Here is a 19,497-nt window from a genome sequence, read left to right on the forward strand (position 1 = left end):
CCTGCAAGTAATTTAAATCAGGGGACTGACAATACAGTGTGGTTTGTGGGGTTTTGTGTGTTCGTGTGCATGCATCTGTTGGCGTTCAAAGTTTGTGAGCGCCAACACAGTTTGTGCGGTTGTATGCAGTGCAAGTGGAGGAATGAAGGATCTGTTATCCAAAGATATTTGTGTGACCAAGTTCATGCGTGTTCCTATCTTTGCACGGGTTGAAGTTGTTTCACAGTCATTTAACTGCATTATATGGTTTCTTAGACCTGGTGGGGTTGTTGTGTGTGTGTGTGAGTACACAGACACTCACAAAATAGAAACACACACAACCGCTGCCCTCCAACTCTCTGTGTAAAACTGCAGCAGGAGCGGTTGGCTGGTGAAATCTGACAAATACAGTAAAATGTTGAAGCTGAAAGTTTTAATAAGCACTATTATATTATTTTCTTTCCATAGGACTTAATGGTGAATCTTTGTGTGTACATCATTGTGTTTTATGTGAGAGCAGATTTGTGTAGACGTACACTACAGTATGTAAGGTTTTAGCTTTAAGTGCTGTACAGGGCTTTAATCAGGATGGTAAAGGAGCTTAAGATTGTGTCAACTTTTGTTTGACTTGAACTGGTGTGAAAGCGCTGCAGAGCTAAACCAGGGGCTGTGATCCTACCATGATTCTGTAAAGGTAACATTTGGTAGTCCTTTGTTGGACTCAAACATGTGTAGGGATAGTTTGATTTGTCACTGATTTCTGTACTGATGATGCAACAAAAGATGCAGCTACAATAAGATCCACCAACCTCGCCCAGTTCTTATGGAACCTGACTCTGTTCCTGCCAATGTAAAGTGAATGAATGTTGGCACCCAGCGTAGAGTTCTCATCTCATGGCACTTGATTCCATCTACAGCTTATATCCAATACACTATATCAAAGTAACACCCACTTTTACAAAGCCGTCAATTAACAATAACCATTTCATACTACTTAATAAAGCTACAAAGTGCTTTACCGGAAATCTTAGCCCTGAATTATAGCAAAATTATCATTTTATAGCAGCTATTGTAATCCTTTAATTGACTAATGTTTTCTAAAATGTATTTTTTTTTTATTATTCTATTTGTATCTTCTCCCTAGAAACATAACATAAAAAAAAGTTTTGTGAAGGGGATCTGCTCTCTGCTGTTTTGGCTCAGTGGGAGTTTACGCAGACAAGAAATGTAAACTGTCAACTTTTATTGATGACTATGTAATGTAACATCTCACTCTCATACATGGCTACAGGATTTTATCATACACCTTTGCTATTTCACACCTGCTTTCCTGCTAAACCCAAAAGTAAACATGCTGAGCAGTGCACATAAGAGCACACATACTATATGCACCTTTTTTTCTGTAGTTCTTGTTACAATCTCACAAACAGTGTGGCTGTAAAAGCCATTCGCACTGGTCGGATTCTCCACTAACTTCTCTACTTAGCTTTGTGTGCTCAGGCCATCAGTAAGGAAGGCACCTCTTCGGCTTACAAGCCTTGACCTGAATCCTCTGGTTGGAGACCATGAGAAGGTTATATATAGCGTGAAGCATGATACAGCTTGGAAGATTTCTCTGTGGCCTAGACCTTCCTTTTTGTCCAAAACTATTAAAAACACATGAATGAGCCACAATGTTGCATTGGCTCCACATAAAGGGCTGCACACATTAAAATTCTCATTTTTAGTGGATCTCTCAGTGTAGTTTGGAACTACTTCTATCTTAAACTTACGCTCTCAAAGTCTTTGTCAGCACCAGAAACAAGTGAAATGTTACTGGTGGGTCTTAAATTCCTAGTAAGTCGTCTAAACAGTCACTGGGAACTGACTCATAGTAGAAAGCGCAGGATAAGCTGAATGCCTCCATATTTTTAAAGAGAACCACCCAGTAACACCACCTTTAGTTTCCCAGTGTGAGAGACTCATGGAGGCCTTGTGTGTATCAAAATGTGTTGAGGCACTTCATCAAGCCCATTCCATACAAAGTGATGACAGGTTCACATCAAGAAATAGTTGTTAGATCCAGCTGGTCTGCAGGTTTTTGTGAAGCAACACATTGACTCTGCTTTGCCTCTAAATTTCCGTTCACTCTTTAGTCACAACTGTAGTGCAGTATTGTATTTTTTTTTTTTTTTTTGGCATGAAGGATAATTGCCTCCCAGCCTTGTTTCTCTCTCCACCACCTCCATTTGTAACATCAAACTGTAGGCTGTCCTCGGGCATACGGTATTAAGCTGAGATACTTTTCCTGAAATGAGCTAATGGTCTTGTAACTTTGCTCTTGGCTGTCTCATTTTCTGACGTTGCAGCAAAATGATGTGCTGTGTCTTTACAGCGCGAAAACACTTAGTGAGAAAGGATTGCGCCCAGTCTTTTTAAAATCAGGGAATGACCCGGTGGGTCTGAGTCTGGTGATTGTCAGCAGTGGCTGTTCAGTTCAAAGGCTTCATACTATATAATAATAGGCAGACATATGGAGCTAACAGAGCCCATCCACCAGATGTGGAGTCTGACACACTCCAGTGTCTGTGCTGTCTGTCTGTAGCCTGCAGCTATACAATATACACACTGACGAGCAGGCACCGTACAACTGTATAATTAATAGTACATCTCTCTACTTCATCAGAGAGAGCTTAGTGCTCCATTGCGTATCTTTCTCTGTTAGGTCATTTTTTCTCACTCACTTGCTCCCACTGACCACCTGTCAACCTAATATCCAAGGCCTGCTTTCAGTTCAATCAGGAGAGACTTCCTTGCAAGTATGAAAAGATTTATTGTAAATTACATAACCCAAATATGACATGTGCAAAGTCTTTGGAGATTGGACTCCATCGTAACAATATGTTTTAAAGGGGTAGCGAAACCCAGACATATCCCCCGATGGAGTCTAGACACTGGTGGTGGTGATGAAGGAGCACAGGAGACCAAATTGAAAGTGCCAAGGGGGGGGCGGTCAGCTGGACGAAGACCCAGGGTACCATGGGTGAGACGACTGGTGGTTGAAGGGGAGGCGGGTCGCACTCTAGTCCTGAAATGACAACTGACAACCGCAGAGGAGAGACCAGATTTAAAACAGGGATGTCATGCTGTGATTGGCTTGTGAAACACATGGCTGAATCTGATTGGTTTAACTGAAAAGTGAATGCCTAGCTGAATCTGATTGGTTCCTGAAGGTGAAGGCCTAGAAACAGCTGACAACTAAGTATGATGTGAAAACGTTATTGAAGTCTTCCTGAAAGAACTTGCGCTGAGCTCCATTTTATCCCCTAAATGGTTTCGTCCACCTCAGACATCACTTTTACGCCTTTCATCAAACCGCTAAGAAACCTGTGAAATCCTTCTGACATTGCAGAACTGTGTGTGTCATTAGACTCCAACTGTATCATCAAAGACTTGGATAGAACTGGGAAAATTCCTTCATCTTTGTCCTACCCTCATGATTAATTGTTTTGTTAGCTCACACACTACACAGTTGCTTTGATCCAAACTATTTTTGTGTCCACATTTGTCACAGCAACTCTCAAGTGAGTGGACTTTCAGTAGCCTGGCAGCCCATTTCTCAACCTCTGTTTCTCTCTGCCTTTTGAAGAGGAGGGAAGATTGTTTATGTTAGCATGATCCAGACCAGCCCATCATGGCCTTATTTCTTTGAAAAGGACCTGGAACACTGCGTAACGTGTACAGAAGAGAGACACAGTATACAGTATATGCTGGTAGGACAGACTTGGAGAAAAAGGAAATCCCTGCAATGGAAATGAAGTAAAAGTATGCATGGGCGGGTTTCTCTTACACAGAGAATAGAGGAATAGTGACAAGACAGGGAAGAGAAAAGGACAGACGATACAGCAGTTTAATGAGACGTTTTGATCCACCAAATGAAGCGCCACGATAACATCAGGGCCCAGCGATATTACTGTAAACATGTTCCATATGGTCTCACTGTCTCCACCTTTGTCTCCTTTCTCTCTCCTCTCTGCCTGTCTCACCCCATCTCTTTTGATTTCCTTTGTTTCTCCTTTTTCTCACTCCTTGTCTATCCTTCCTATTCTCTCCTGCCCACTTGTTGTTTTATTGAGGAATGCTCCACTGAGGAGAGCATTTGATCTCACTGATGCTTTGACCTAAAGAGGGAAGGAGGGGTTTAAGGCTGCATGTGTCCCCAATTACACCGCCTAGATGGCAGCGTAATTCACTGCTGCACTCAGTGACTGGTGGACGGGAAAGAGACGCCTAATCAAGGCCAGAGTACCCTAACCTGCTGCCAAATCTAACACATACATAGACACTGCACATGCGTGACTATAACTTGTGCACACACGCACACACACACACACACACACACACACACACACACACACACACACACACACACACACACACACACACACACACACACACACACACGTGCATGCTCAAGACAAAAGCCTTCACAGCTCGCCACATTTAAAAGCTTATATTGCACACATTCTGTCGCCCCACCCTTTCTTTTTAACTTCCCTCCACAGCAGTTTAGTAAAAATCGATAATAAATAATCGACTTGACAGTGTCTCCATCCACTTGACACTGACGCTTGTGATCTTACTTAAAATGTAACATATTTCCTCACAGTTATCAAACTCAGCTGACTGTGGTCTGCACATCCATGGTTACAGTACAAACAGGAATAGATAGCGCCTAATGCAGTGAAACTTACTGTGGTGCAAGTGTAAACAACTTCACGCTAAAACAAAACTGGTAGTGTAGCCCACAGCTAACTCAATGACTGCATGGCATCATTGCACTTTCTGTTTGCATTTGTAGTGCTAAAACTCTAAAATGATTGATCCCAAACGGAAATGAGGAAAAGAAAAACACAGGAGTGACAAAATCCGTTGAATTATCTTTTTTGTTTTACATAATCTTTTTTTTCTTTTACCGTACTTATGGGCATATAATATCCCGTGAACATTGTTGTGATATTCCTGGGTCACTAAGCTCCTCTTATGTTGACTCACATGCATACATGTGTGTTGAAACTGAAACTGAAGTGACTTTGCAGTCTGCAAAAGAGGAGTAACAAGCAAAAACAGTCTTGGTTTCAAATGTCTGGCACATTGATGAGAAGTCAAGAGCAATAACATATTAAAGTAAATTGCACACTGCGAGATCCTGCACTCAGAGGGATCTAACAGATTTCATCTCTGCAACCTGGAAGATTCTGAACAGGAAATCAGGTAATACAATAGAGATCTTTGTGCCTGTAGTAGCCCTTTAACACTTCTTTCTTCTCTGCACCACCATCTGCCTATCCTCCTTTCCATCGTCTGGGGTGGAGGTGGATCAGTTATGAAGAGTGTGTGTTTGACAGAACGGGGTTTATGGGAGGTGAGGTGAGACTCTGTTTGGAGAAGCAAGCTGGGATGCTTTACAAGGTGTGCTTAGTCAGCCCCCGCACCAGTCGTCTGGTGAAATGAGATGGAAATTACAACAAGCTTTGGAACTGTGATCGTCTTTGTGGCAGATTTTGTGTCTCTCTCTGGCACTCTTATTCTTTCTCTTTTCTTTATTTTGCCCACTTTAATACAGTGCAGGCTTTCTAAAAACCTCAGTCATCTCCACGCCTTTTACTTTTTTGAAGTTTAATCTGCAAAGATGACTTTGGGTGGAAGTGTTTTCATAATCATCACACAGTTGCAGCCAATGGAAAACTACGTCAAATAACAGTGAGATCAGGAATGATGTTCCACCCAGCATGGTTATTTGTTTTCCACGGTGTCTGCGAGGCCTCATGCATCATAAATTATCATCATAATAAATTGTGCTTGGTGCAAATTACAAATGATGACTTTAAATCTGGGAAAACAAACTTTAACTTTACTAAAACAACATTATTTGCAGTGGGGGTTTTAGTAGAAAACCGCAAAATGGATTTTTGTATTTCATTTCTAATAAATCCTGAACATTTTAAATACAATGTATGCACTTGTATGCCTTATAGACGGTTGGGCAAGTTAAAACAAGTGCTCCCCACATATCTTATGGGGGTGCTGCTGCTATTTTCTCCTTCAGATTGGCATTCGGCTAGCCGGGTGTCTTTTTCCAAGCTGGGTTTTCCATCATTCATCCTTCCGTCTTTTCTTCACTTTGTATCCTTAACCCGTTTTTTCTTCACACATTATTTTTCTCCTCCTCACACACGGATGGTTCTCAACATACAGTTTAAACATCTTCCAATCTGTTTCCATTCAGCGAGTTTCCCACAACGTCAACTTTACCTTTTATCATCTCCACAGTTTTCATTACTTACATCTGCCTGACATTTCACCCTTTTTTGGTTCTTTTGTTCTGCTTTTACATATTGTTGCCCTCTTTTCCCCCAAACTGACGCAGATCTAGTGCAGGTGTCCCCCCATTCCTCCTCAGTGCCCCTCCCTCTTCCTGAACACTGTAGCTGAAGATGATCGGGAAATCTGTCTCTACAGCACACACTTTTACCAAACACACTTCTAGAAACTAGAAAGTAACTTAGGATCCTACGTTTTACATTTCATTCAACATAACAACACAAGCTAGTCTGGAGGGTTATTCTAGCGTATCCGCGCTGTTCTCGGACATGCATTCTACAATCGTTGCTGATAGACAGCTTTTTGTACACGCTCCAAAACGGACATAAAAATATCACACTTTCTCTGTAGTCTACTGTTAGCTAGCTATCGTAAATGTAGGCTACTTTTAAAATGGCACATTTTCCCTCTGGGCTCACCAAAACATGCAAGCATATTAACCATTCACTGCACGTGATCGCTAGTAAACATATTACGCTTTCTCTGCTAGTCTATCGTTCAGGACAAGACCCTGTAGCCTGGAGGTGGGGGAGGCGGGACAGTCTCCCCAAATTGTCTGCCCTTTCAACCTCATACCTGTGTGTAAAGTCTGAGTGAGTTTTCTCCTGTGCAGGACATGCTATAAGTCAGGAGAGGTGTCCTATCTTGCCAGAGAAGGCAAATATGGTCATTTTTCTGCAAAAGAACTGCTAAAGTTTGACGCTGGTTTAGTTAGCATACCATTTATTTTGTTGTTACTTGTTAATAGTGTGTTTTAGTGTGTGTGACTTAGGTTTACTTATTATATATTTAAGTACTTTAAAACGTTAATATATTGTTAAATTGAAATAATTTTCAATTAATAAAAAACTCCATAAGAGCAAGAATCGGTTTAGGAATCGGAATCGTTTTAAAAGTACCGGTTCGGCATCGGAATCGTAAAAGTCCAAACAGTACCCAACCTTAGTTCTTTATGATCTTTAATGAGTGCATGTCATATTTTGAGTAAATGCCATTAACTTGCGTACATTTAGCGACCATTGTTTGGATATTTAAAATTAACTACATGTCTCAGCACGTTTTGAAATGTATGTGAAGTTTTTTGTGCTATGGAATGTGAAAATGCTCTAGTCCAATGCCCTGGCTATAGATACGTTTTTCTACAGTAGCAGAAAGTGTTTTGGACGCAGACATTGTGGGTTTGTCTCTGGATTTCTTTCAGCTCTCTCTTTGGGGACACAAAGCTCTCACTTCTCCCTTCCCACCACTCATCTCTCTCCCATCCTGTCTTTTTCTCTCTTCCATCCTCCTGTCTTCCTCATTAGCCGGCTACCTTTTCCTCTAAACAAGTGGAGGAATGCTGGTGATTATTTTCTTAACCTGGGACGAGGAACCGTTCCCAAAGAGCATTGGTGTGATTGACAGTAAAGCGTGCTGGAAAGGCTAAGAGGTTCTCTGTTTGCCTCAGAGTCTTGCTGTTGGCAGCCCAGACTTGGTCTCCAATATAGAGCTGGAAAACCAAAGATTAAGAATAACACAGGACGTTTTTACTGGAATGAATTTTTCTTGCGCACATGGCATTTCTTTCTCGCTTTCATCTCTCAGCGTCTTAGTCTCTACAGTATATCTCCGTCTCTTATTTCTCCCACTACTTGTTCGCTCTATTTCAATGTCTCCGTCTTTCCCAGTCTAACTTTCTCTGTGGCCTGGAGTCAGATTTCTTGTGGCTGAGTCTATCCTACAGCGTTATTCACAGAGAGCTGACTAAGAGTCATGAGTTGATGGAGACACGATGGCTTACACCCAGTTTCCCAGAAGCATCCCAAAATTATTTAGCACAGTTTATCTGTGCAGTATGAAGCCAGCAATCACTGGCCCCTGTTACACATCAGGTCAATCAGTTCAATAAGTAAACCACAGTGGTCATATGAATGTTCATATAAGTCTCCTGTAGAGCTTAAAAAAAAATACTTTGACAGATTGTTTATTGATATGATTCATGATAAGCTTATCTTAATTGTGTTTGGAAATACCAACAGAGGAATACACAGATGTGTATTGAATTGCAGTATGATGGAAGACAGACCAGCAGCATTCTGGCTAATCATTCTTTCCAAATACATAATCACTGGCTTGATGTGTCATTTAAATTAAACATCCTTAGCTTGACATGGTCACACTCTGTGTTTCATTAATAGTGTCTGGCCCAAATACTCTCATTGATTTAAGCTGGCCTGCCAACACTTTTCAGTCATTAGGTCCTGCAGACAAGGCAAGGTTCAGCCTGGCGAGTGAGGAAATACCACAACAGAAGTGAAGAATGGTTTTGGAATGGCGCCCAGCTCAACTGTAGTCACATGATGTCTAAATCCAAGTCAGATTTGAAATCCAGCAGCATTATCCTGGCATTCCCAGATTCCATCTGCTGGGGCCTCTCCTTTTGAATTTGTCATCCTCGAGGAATCCGGGAATGTCGGCAGTGAGCTTATGGAGTATGTACGTGTCCCTGACTGCACCTGAGCGCACACACACACACACACACACACACACACACACACACACACACACACACACACACACACACACACACACACACACACACACACACAAAGCGCAGGCATGCAACATGGCATGTGTCTTATTCACACTGTTGGCACACATGATCCACTATTTACAGAAAAGTCACGTACAAAACCCAAGCAAGATGACTATATTTATGTCACCACACACAGACAACCAGACAGACAGACAGACAGACAGCCTGACTGACTTTGGCTTTAGGTCTTAAATCTTAGATTCCATACCTGACCCCGGTGACACACGGAGACCTCAACATGGACGTAACGTTAACCTGCACCATATTCACATCATTAAATGCTATGTCTCATTCTCCACAATACACTGAACATCCTCTGCAGTAAAGTGACACACTAACATGCAGGTGTGATGACCCTATTCACATTCCGCAGACAGATGAACAGACAGACGGCAACCTGTGGAGATTACGTCAAGGTCTCAGGGCTCAGTCTATCTGCTTGGAAGCGATCAGGTTTTCCAGAAAGCTGAGCGCTTGCACACTCACACATACACACAGTTATACTGGACCTGTCAGGTGAAAACAGATGAGCTGCACACAGTAGGTGGTAACATGCTTGTGCACATTCCTCACTTGTCTGCTTACATCGCTGGTAACAGGAGTCGAGGGGAGCCTCACCCAAAATGGGTTAACCAGGCCTTGCATCAGTGTGGTTTCCATTGCAGAGCCTCACAGAGACAGCAGGGGCTTGTGCATCAGCCTGGTTAACCTATGAGGCCACATGTAGTTCTAAAGGGCCTGGCAGGGCTTCTGCAGAGCCGTCGGCACAGCATGAAGTTACTCCACGAGCACAGTTTCTGTCATGACAAAACAGACAAATGTGCAAGATGGACTGTAGCTTAATATAAACTGAGATACATTACACAAAACAAGCCTTTCCCTGCAATGGAGATGTGTGAAATTGCCATCACTGTACATAAATCCCCCCCAAAAAACTTAGACTTAAATTCAATCCCAAGCTCCAGCCCTCTGCGTCAAGTTTACATTCTCTGTGTTTGCGTTGGTTTCCTCAGAACTCTCAGGTTTCATCCCATATTTCTAAAACATGCAAGTAATCCGGAGGACTAACAACTTTAATTTGCCCGTGGGTAGAAATGTGCGAGTGGACCTGACCAGTAAGAAGACTAGCAGTTATCAAGTTGTCAGCTAAATCTAGTTTATATGGCTGACATCAATATCACAATTATCTGGAATATTTTCCAGATTATTCTGATATCATTGTAAATCTAGGTATGGCAAATGTATCTACATTCACCACATAAAATGAGTAAACTAAAGTTAAGTTCAATTAATTGTGTCTCAATGTTATGCTTTCTAGCAAACAAAACTTCATATATGTAAAACAAGAGCTCCAGCAATTCATTTTGATGATTACTTTAATTACAATTTGCTTGGCATCATTACTTCAAACAAACTTATAAAAAAACACACCCAATACAATCACTTTATCCTTACGACTTATGCCGAGCCCTAGTGTCACTTAATTGAGATCCTAAGGTATAGAGGTTACATTTTAGTGTGACCTACGCTACCTAATTCGGCCTTGTGAGGGAGAGAAGCTACTACTGTATAGGGTTACAGTGCACATAGTGGGAGCCCCCTCCCTTCGGTTTGTGTTGCGTGTAGTTAGACAGAGTGGTGGTGGAGACTGGTAGATGACATTAAACTACTGGTTTATATTAAAACTACAACAAGAACATCCCCATTGAGAGGTCCGAGTCCGCTGCAGACCAGCATCCCAGGAGGTTGTAAGGATTCAGTGTATTTCTTAAGGATGTCACTGTGCTGTCCACTCAGCCAAAATCACCCACCATGGACTGAGGAATGCTGGGTAGTGACAGTTGTCCGTGTGAGCCTGACGCTATGAGATAATTTTCAGCGAAGTGACAAGCTGCCTTTTAAAGGAATCTGCTCTGCACTTGTTGGTCTGCGTCAGCTTTATTCTTGGTGTGCTCAAGTTTCCTCAAAAGTAGTTCAGCAGCGAATTAAAAAAATGTAATGTTCATGATACATTTTTACAAAGCTAAGACTGAACAGTGTCTCCAGAAAGGACGTGCATGTCAACTTGATCAAGCTCCATTTAAAAAGGAAAAAGATTTAAAAAACAGGCACGTTTTACCCACAAAGCCGAAGTTCCCTCCAACATTTACTGAAAGTTTTGCGGCCAAGCTATAATTTGGCAATAATATAATGTAGTATACATCGCATAAAATGTCCTCCCGGCTTATTTCTGTGTGATTTTTGGAGGGGAAGCAATACTTTTTTTTTTTTTTTTTTTTAACTGTGCTTTTTCTTGTCAGAGCAAATGTCTGTTGCAACTTGAGGTCTTTCTTTTTGTTATTGTCTATTGTTCTGACCAAAAAAAATGCAGCCTTCTGTCATCTATCCTGCTCACATCTCTCTCCCCCACTCAGCCCTCCTGTCTATCTCTCACTCTCTCTCACCCCATTCTGTGGTCTTATAAGGTTACAGAGCAGAACTTTCTGAGGCTGTGTGTGTGTGTGTGTGTGTGTGTGTGTGTGTGTGTGTGTGTGTGTGTGTGTGTGTGTGTGTGTGTGTGTGTGTGTGTGTGTGTGTGTGTGTGTGTGTGTGTGTGTATATGTTTGTTAGTGGTTCCTGTGTTCTTTGGTCCATGATGTCCTCAGGTCACTGAACTGGTCCTGCTTTCATTCCTCTATATGCTCCAGTTGAGCCTGGGAAAAAACACCTGCACACTCACACACGCAGGTGCAGCTATACAGCAAGCACACACACACGCACATGCACAGGTGGTACAAATCGTCTGTGTCTGAAGTTACTCCCTATTTACTATATTGTGCACTCTATTTACTGTCTGAAATCTCAATTTACTTCTCACCATTGAATAATCTATTTAGTGTCTATTATATAGGGAGTAGTGAATGAGTGAACAAGGGAGTGGTTTTAGACACAGCTGCCATGAGCCTTTTTCTAGCTCTACGGTCTTGTCCCCTCCGTCTGTCTTTAAAGGATTACAATGATGGTGGTAGTTTTAGCATTATTTGTATTTCTGATAAAAACGTTGTACTTACCAAGTTAGGAACACATCCATAGCGCTAAAAAGATGTCAGCGTTAGAAACACTCTGAAGAAAAGAAGAAACACATTCATTCAGAAACACAAGAAACCCGAGAATTCAGACAATTGGACATGTTTTTAATAGTTTAAAGAGTAGGCAAACAGTAAAGTTATTTCTTAAAGTATCAACAGCATACTCCAATGTTATCAGATCGTGTAGAAATGGCCAAAACTACAAATATAAGCCACAAGTTGTACTTAACTAGAATTTCAGTCACAAGAATAACCATCTACCTACTTATTTTCTGTTTCCTCCTTTCCTGTGGCTGGCCATCACTTCCATTGACTCTGTGATGCCCATGTATGATCATGGTAACAGTTACTGTATTTACATCTGACACAATAAATAAACTCTCCAGCCAACACAAACCTGCACCCTGCCTGGTTGGACAGAAGCCCACTTCTTAAAAAGCTGATTTTTACGAGCGCCTTCACTCTGGGTTTATTAAAAAGTCTCTTTTTTTTCTCTTGCTGCCTATTTTTTGCTTTCTCACATTTTCCAAGTCTTCTTCCCTCCATTTATCTTCAAGTCCTGTACTTTCTTTTGCAGTCCTCCCTCCCTTTTCTTCACTCCTGTGCTCTTTTTTTTCTCTTTTCCTCTTGGCATGAAATAATCTTTATGTTCTTCTCTATGTACTTTCCGCCTGTTTTCCAATTTTGATCCTAATTGTGCTCATGATTCATTAAGGCAGCTTGAGCCCTACATTGTGCTTGATCTAGTTCTGGATGCATGAGACAGTGGGACATTACTTATCTCACTCTTCTCATTGTCTGTATGCTTAGTTGGGTATACAAAAGGAATAGCTGTTCACATGAATACTTTAACTACTTCCTCTTGGTAAGCATGCAGAAGGGAAGTGAAATGAGACAGTAGGGAAAATCAAAGTAGGATTTGGAGGATACTTTTTTCCTAGGTTAAAAAAAAAGACAGACAGACAGAGAGACACAAGAAGAGAATAAGAAACTTGCTGGATGGAAAGAGAGATCTGATGAAGACATATTGGAGAAGGAAATGATTATCATTCCTGAATTTTCCACATCTACGCATGTGTATCTTTCACCTCTTAAAAAGATATATATATATATAATGTATATAGCTATAGGTATAATAGCTATAATGTAAAAATGGCGGTTTTGCTGTTCTTCCAGATAACCCCTGAGTTAGCTCAGTTTTCCAGCTAATAGGGATGGAAGAGGACCTTGGGAGAGGCCCTAATAACATAGCGGGAGAGCTCATACATCAGTCTCACTCACCACACCAACCACCCTGGCTCCAAACACAGCCCCCTAGACCATATAACAGCATATTAGTTGCTATGCATAACCGCTCAAATTGAACATTTCTGATTTGGTTCAGCTTTACCCTTTGAGGCTCCCTCTTTCTCACTTTGTCCTTTACTTTACATCAGGCCTCTCACTCATTCCCATTCCCATGAGTTTGAAGCTCTGCACTAATTCCCATATGCTGCTGTCACAGTAAAGTCGCACCAAATTATCAGAGCTTTACACTGTATGGGTGAAGCACATGTCCCTGTGTGATTTTTATCATCATAAGCCAAATACAGCTGGATGAGGATCAGAAGCTGCTTTCATGGAACTTTCTGTGTGGAGATCTGTCTGGGCTTCTCAACGCCACCTTCGTGTTAACCATTTACTGTAAATGTTGCCACTGGGATGGCAATTAAGTGGCACTTGGTTGCAAGTGAAAGAAGAGTTTCCAAAAATGTCATTTTTACCAGCCAAGAGGGGGAAGTGATACTATGATACAGATTGTTGAATATCTAGAACATCCATCCAGCATATCACAACTGACATGCTATGGAAAAAATGTGCACAACTGTCTGATCAAGGTGACATTGCATTTATTTGAAAATTACTGTAAAATTTGGGTTTTTAACAGTTGAGATAATGGTCTTTTAATAAAAACCAATGGGCAGAGATGGTATCAGAGCACTAATAGTTTTGGGAAGCTGACTTGTGGCTGCTAAAATGAAAGTTATGTGAAATGATAGACGAGCAACAAAAAGGTAGCTTGACGGCACGAAACTTTGACCGATGCTGATAAATCCTCTGAGAAATGCGATTAAATGGGGATTTCAGGAGGTGCTGTAGTTGTGAACCACATTCAAAGGAAGTGATGGCGCCGATGTTATCAGCCAACAGCCAGTTACAAAAAAAGAGGGACACTTTCACGGAATTAACACAGAAACATAGTTAAAGTATTTGTAGTTATTTTAAATCATTTTATGTTGTTGTCATGATAAGTCCCTTGGAGTGTTGAAAAACACAAAAATTGCCAGAATAACTTTGAGTGACTGCAAACTTGCATACCTACATTAATTTAATGTGAACGTATTGTTTTATTATTTATGCATACAGTATGGGCGTCTGCATATGAGCAGGTATGCAAGTGTATTTACCAACAAGTCATTGAACATAAATGACAAAATAAGGTGGGTGTCATTGCCATCTAAATTGACCCATATCAGCATTTTTTCTGATCTCACGTTCTGTGATCATACCCAACAACACAATAGGCGGTTTTGTCAGTTCCCTTTTAAAATAACCCATATTACCATTACAAAAAACATTCATTAATTATTTTCTGATCTGCCACCTCAATAGCTAAGGTTTTGGTAAGTTTAGGCATCTAAAACTGCTTGGGTAAGGTCAGGGAAGGTTGTGTTCATGGTTAAAAGAGACCAGCGTTGACTGTTGATTGGAAAAAAGGTGCTAACCTCTGTCTCAAGTCAAAGTCAGACTCTTGTCAGATACTTTGTACAAGTATCATTGAGTTAAACCTATGATCCTTTTCAGTCAGGATGTGTGTATTTATATAATGCACACATCCAGTTAACATATGGGAGAACATCAGAATCTGGATCATGATCCAACCAGGGGGCCAGAATCACAACTGCAAGAACCATTGATCTAAAACTGAAACAGGCGCTGTGAAGGTGCTTATTTTTAGGCTGTCATTAACAAATGGGCCTAACACAATTGCTTCCCTCTGTTACTGAGGAACATTAAAAAGCTAATCTCAAAATTACTCTGCAGTTCATCCCAGATATTCCAGATGATTGTCTCAATGAAAGAGAACTAACAGATGTGACCTAAATAGAGGAGGGATGCAGTGGAAGAGAGAGAAATAGAATAAAAATTAAGCAATAAACTCTAGTTGGCAAAATGTCAATAAAAATCAAATGCTGCTGTTTGTTCCTGAAAATAGCACAATTCTTCTCAAAATGATGCAGCTGTGCCTACTCCATATTGTTTTTATAAACTCTCTCAATATACACCTTTCCCTCTTCCCTCCTTTTTCCCTTTCCCGTATTCCCGTGTCCAGCCTCTCTATTGAACTCTCACCTGGCTACACTTGGCTAGCTTTGTGTTAGTGAAGCCAGTGAGCTGCAACGGCCCCTCTCCTCTGTCCTTTGTAAACCACAGAGCTCTGTGTTTCTTTAAGCCTATTAACCCAGAACACAGAGAGAATTTAGGCTCACCTTGGAGCCAAGACTCGCTATAATACACCATGTCATCTTTGGAGCCTCCAGGAACGAGTCATTTTGGGTCCCATAACACAACTCAAAAGTATATGAAAGCAAAGGATGAACATTTTCTCAAGAGGGGATAACAACCTAGTTTGCAGAGATAATTCGTTATCAGTTTAATAATAACACAATGAGTACACACCTATCTGTATTCTATATCAAAAACACTATGAAGAAAAGAAGAAACAAATTCAGAAACACAAGAATTCAGACAATCAGACATGTTTTAAATAGATGAAAGAGAAGGCAAACAGTAAAGTTATTTCTCAAAGTGTCAACAGTATAGTCCAATGTTATCAGCGCTCTGATACCCTCCAGTGTTGCTAAAAATCTCTTAACAGTCTTGACCCTAACTCATAAAGCTGCTTGCCTGTTGTTGTGAGCCTGTTGCCAAGCCTCCAGACTCCCTTGCTAACAGGTGCCGAGGCCCAAAGAGCTGCTCATTAACACAGCTCATTTCACAAGCACCACCACACAATCATTACCATCCTGACACAGCACTTGTGAAAAAACACATTATCACCCAATTAGCTTGACCCCGTGTCAGGCGCCTGGTCCTGTTTGATTGCAGACTTTCTCCCCAACTGTCACCCTACATGCCACACACGTAACAATAATGTTTTTAAGTTGTAAATGAATGAATAAACTCTTTTATTAATTTGTTTCTAAATGTGTTGCTGAAACATACAATATGTAAGTATAGTACTATGTGTGCAGCGCAGGCTAATGCACATGCTTGGCTTGGGTTTCTGCATGTGTAAGCCATTTGCTTATTCATCATGTTAAACTATTCTAGCCTGCACCAAGCTAAACACATATACACACTGGGTCAGCCTGAGAAGCAGAACTCATTGTAACTGTGGGACAATGTATGTGCGTTTGTCAGTTTCAACAGTTTCAGGTCCCATCCGTCAGTCTTGCATGTTTAAGTCCTGCAGGCTTTTTCATTTGTTAGGACTCACCTTGTGACCTGTGGCAGTGCACACTGAAGCCCATTTTCTCCTTTCTCTCTCTCTCTCGGTAATGAAAAGCAGAGAGTTGCTCTGTCGTCAGCTGGTAATAAAGCAGCATTAGGGCCACATGGCTCGCTGACGGGCTCCCTGTTGTACATTCAAACCTTTGATCTACACCAGCAAATGTACAATGCTATCACCAGATTTAAGATGGGAAAACTCTTAAAGCAGTGCTTGTGTTTGCTGTTTTGTACACTGAGAAGTGGCTGCAGCACTGTGATTGTTTAGCATTAGCTACCACGCACACTTCTACCTCGTTTTATGACTTTGTGTGACTTAAATTAAAGAGTATAGTGCTGAGCCTTTCTGCCGTCGTAAATTTAGGGGCATCCCATTCACACAGAAGGTCTAGTCGAGGGCAGTTTGTCTGAGTGTCTAAGTTTGTGACTTAAGTCAGGCTCGCGTGTGTGTTTAGCGTTTTGGGGCATTTTCGGCCTTTATTTTTGACAGGACAGCTGAATACATGAAAGGGGCGAGAGAGGGGGAATGACATGCAGTAAAGGGCCGCAGGTCGGAGTCGAACCCGGGCCCGCTGCGTCAAGGAGGCTGTGCCAATCACTTTTTTACATTTCTTTACTTTCCTACTAAGCACCCCTGGCCGACTTTTGATTCTTTGAGTAGTGGTAGGCGGTGGCAGCGTGTTTTTTGTAGGTTAAATTCACAATAAATGGCATCCTGTCACATTTCCAGTTTTTGAGTCTGTATTTGTGATAGGGGGCTGAAGCTCACAGCTTGTAGTTTTTTCACTTGCTCTTCCATATTTATTCTAATTGCAGGGTTCATGATCCATCTAGTGAAATAGGAGTAGAAGGTGATAGAGCCCTACAGCCAGAAACATGCTAATAGTCTTCTCCATTTCCTCTTGTTTACAGGGTCTGAGTTTCCCCAAGACCCCAGTGTGATAGATACCACTTCATGGAACACCTCTAGTGATGGTAAAGACACACATAAAAAACAAACATACAAAGCAGGGCTCCATTTCAACACATCCTTAACTAACTTCTTTCCAGAAAAATTGTTATAGCTGTGAACACATCTGTTACAAGCAATACATATGTTCACAGTGCACTTAACCCATGGTGTGTTGAACTGTAACCCCACATGTGCTGTCTGAAATTACATTCAATGATGTGTTAAAAATTACACTTTGAATGGTCACCTTCACCAACCCAGACAACACCAATTGTCCCGGCATAGGCCACTGTAGAGGAATATTGATGGAACAAATAACACACTGATGTACTCAACATGTGGGAATACAGCCACAGGTGCATTGTATTTCTCTAATTTCCACTGACCTACTTTTAGTTCTGTCTTTAGCAAAAGCTACCAGTGGAGCGTCAAAATGTGCTGATGCTTTCAATACATCTTCTTACACTTTGCTCCATATATTCATCTTTCAGCCTGACTTCAATAGTTCCTCCCCCCCCCCTTATTTCATCAACTTTGGCCAGGCATCCCCCCCAAAATAAAGAAAGTATGAAGTGTGTTCATGTGAAGTAGAAACCCAGAGTTGTTTGCAGATGTGCTACAGGAGTAGACCACAGGACAGATGTTGTAACAGAGCTGTAGTCGCAGAATTTTACTTTTTTAGACAGATAGGGCAAACTTCTCGTTTTCTATTTCAGGTAAAAATTCCCTTAATTTCCCGGAATGCCTTCTGAAAGAGCCCACAGAACTTGCATTTTACCAATCCATACTCATAGACAAGAAGATGCGACACAAACAGCCCTGATCACATACTTGCCTAAATACATTTAAAATGTGTATCCACTGGAGGGCAAATCCGGGTAGAATCCCTACTGGCTGACACCAGGACTAGTCTGATAATCAGACTGTATTAGCACTTGATTCAGGCTGACATTATGTTCATGTTAGCGGATTTTTGTTGTTTGTAACTTTTTGTTTGTATCAACATATGTGTACAAGTGTGGATTAAGTAGTTGTTATTTCTGTAAATCTACCTACAACATTTAGTGCAGCTGCATCAAAGTCATCCATGCATCATCGTCATTTTTGTGGGCACTTTTTTTCAGTCACTGTTTTTAATGGATGTAGTTAAGTGGCGAGCTAGCTATGTAGGAAGATGACATCCCATTCTTAATCGCACATACAAAGCTTTGATTGGTCGACTGTTTCTCCTGGTAAGGGAAACAGCCATCTGAGCTCACCAGACCTCGACACTTGATACGGTTACTTACTATAAAAATTGCAGCAGAAAAAGCAGCAGTACCGATAATCTCTTATCAGTGCTTCTTTATAACTTTCTGTTGCTCTTGTCATTTGTTGTTTGCTGCTGACCTTACTTGACATCCTTATAAAATGCCCTAACCACTGAAGTGAAAATAATTATAAAATGTAAAAAATATCTGAGGATGCACACAACTGATACTTTGAAGGAACACAGGATGCATAGGGTAGCCATCATGCACACATTAATGCACTGTTCAAATAATATATCAGCACTCTTAATCTGTCTCACCAAACTAAACTCTTTGCACTCACAGAGTATCGGGCACTGGACTTTTCTGCTCCAGATCTCCAGGAGTTTCACGGTCAAACAATTGCTTCTACATTTGACATGCTTTGACAAGAAAACAAACTTGTCAACAAATCAGATTTAACATGCAATCCACCTGGTCCAAATCCCTGAGAAAATTGACTGCAGGATGCAGTATGGTAATATACCTTTAAAGGTTGCTTGGTTCGCCCACATAGACTTGTTCAGCCTATTCCTCACGTCTACTGGAGCTGCCCAGGTTTAGATCAGCAGATCCTGACGGAGGAAGCATTTAATACTGCTGTCCTCCTGTCAGCACTGCAGGAACAACTGAGTCAGAACCATAACGATTTTGTATTTTTTCCTTACACGGTTGCCCAGAGTTATCAGTAAAATCTCGATCCCTCTCCTCAGTTTGCTC

General features: G+C 41.2%; 1 protein-coding gene across 3 annotated transcripts in view; it reads left to right on the top strand.

The window, feature by feature from the left end:
- Positions 1 to 19,497, top strand: part of ror1 (receptor tyrosine kinase-like orphan receptor 1) — a 123,038-nt gene that overhangs the window by 64,882 nt on the left and 38,659 nt on the right. For 2 of the 3 annotated variants that reach the window (XM_039812265.1, XM_039812267.1), the window contains exon 2: positions 17,449 to 17,511. The exons of the other annotated variant lie outside the window; for it this stretch is intronic. In XM_039812265.1, coding sequence (XP_039668199.1) covers positions 17,449 to 17,511 — 63 coding nt within the window. The remainder of the gene's footprint in view (positions 1 to 17,448; positions 17,512 to 19,497) is intronic. 3 annotated transcript variants of the gene reach the window in all.

This window comes from Perca fluviatilis, chromosome 9 (genome assembly GCF_010015445.1).
Source record: "Perca fluviatilis chromosome 9, GENO_Pfluv_1.0, whole genome shotgun sequence".
NCBI lineage: Eukaryota > Metazoa > Chordata > Actinopteri > Perciformes > Percidae > Perca > Perca fluviatilis.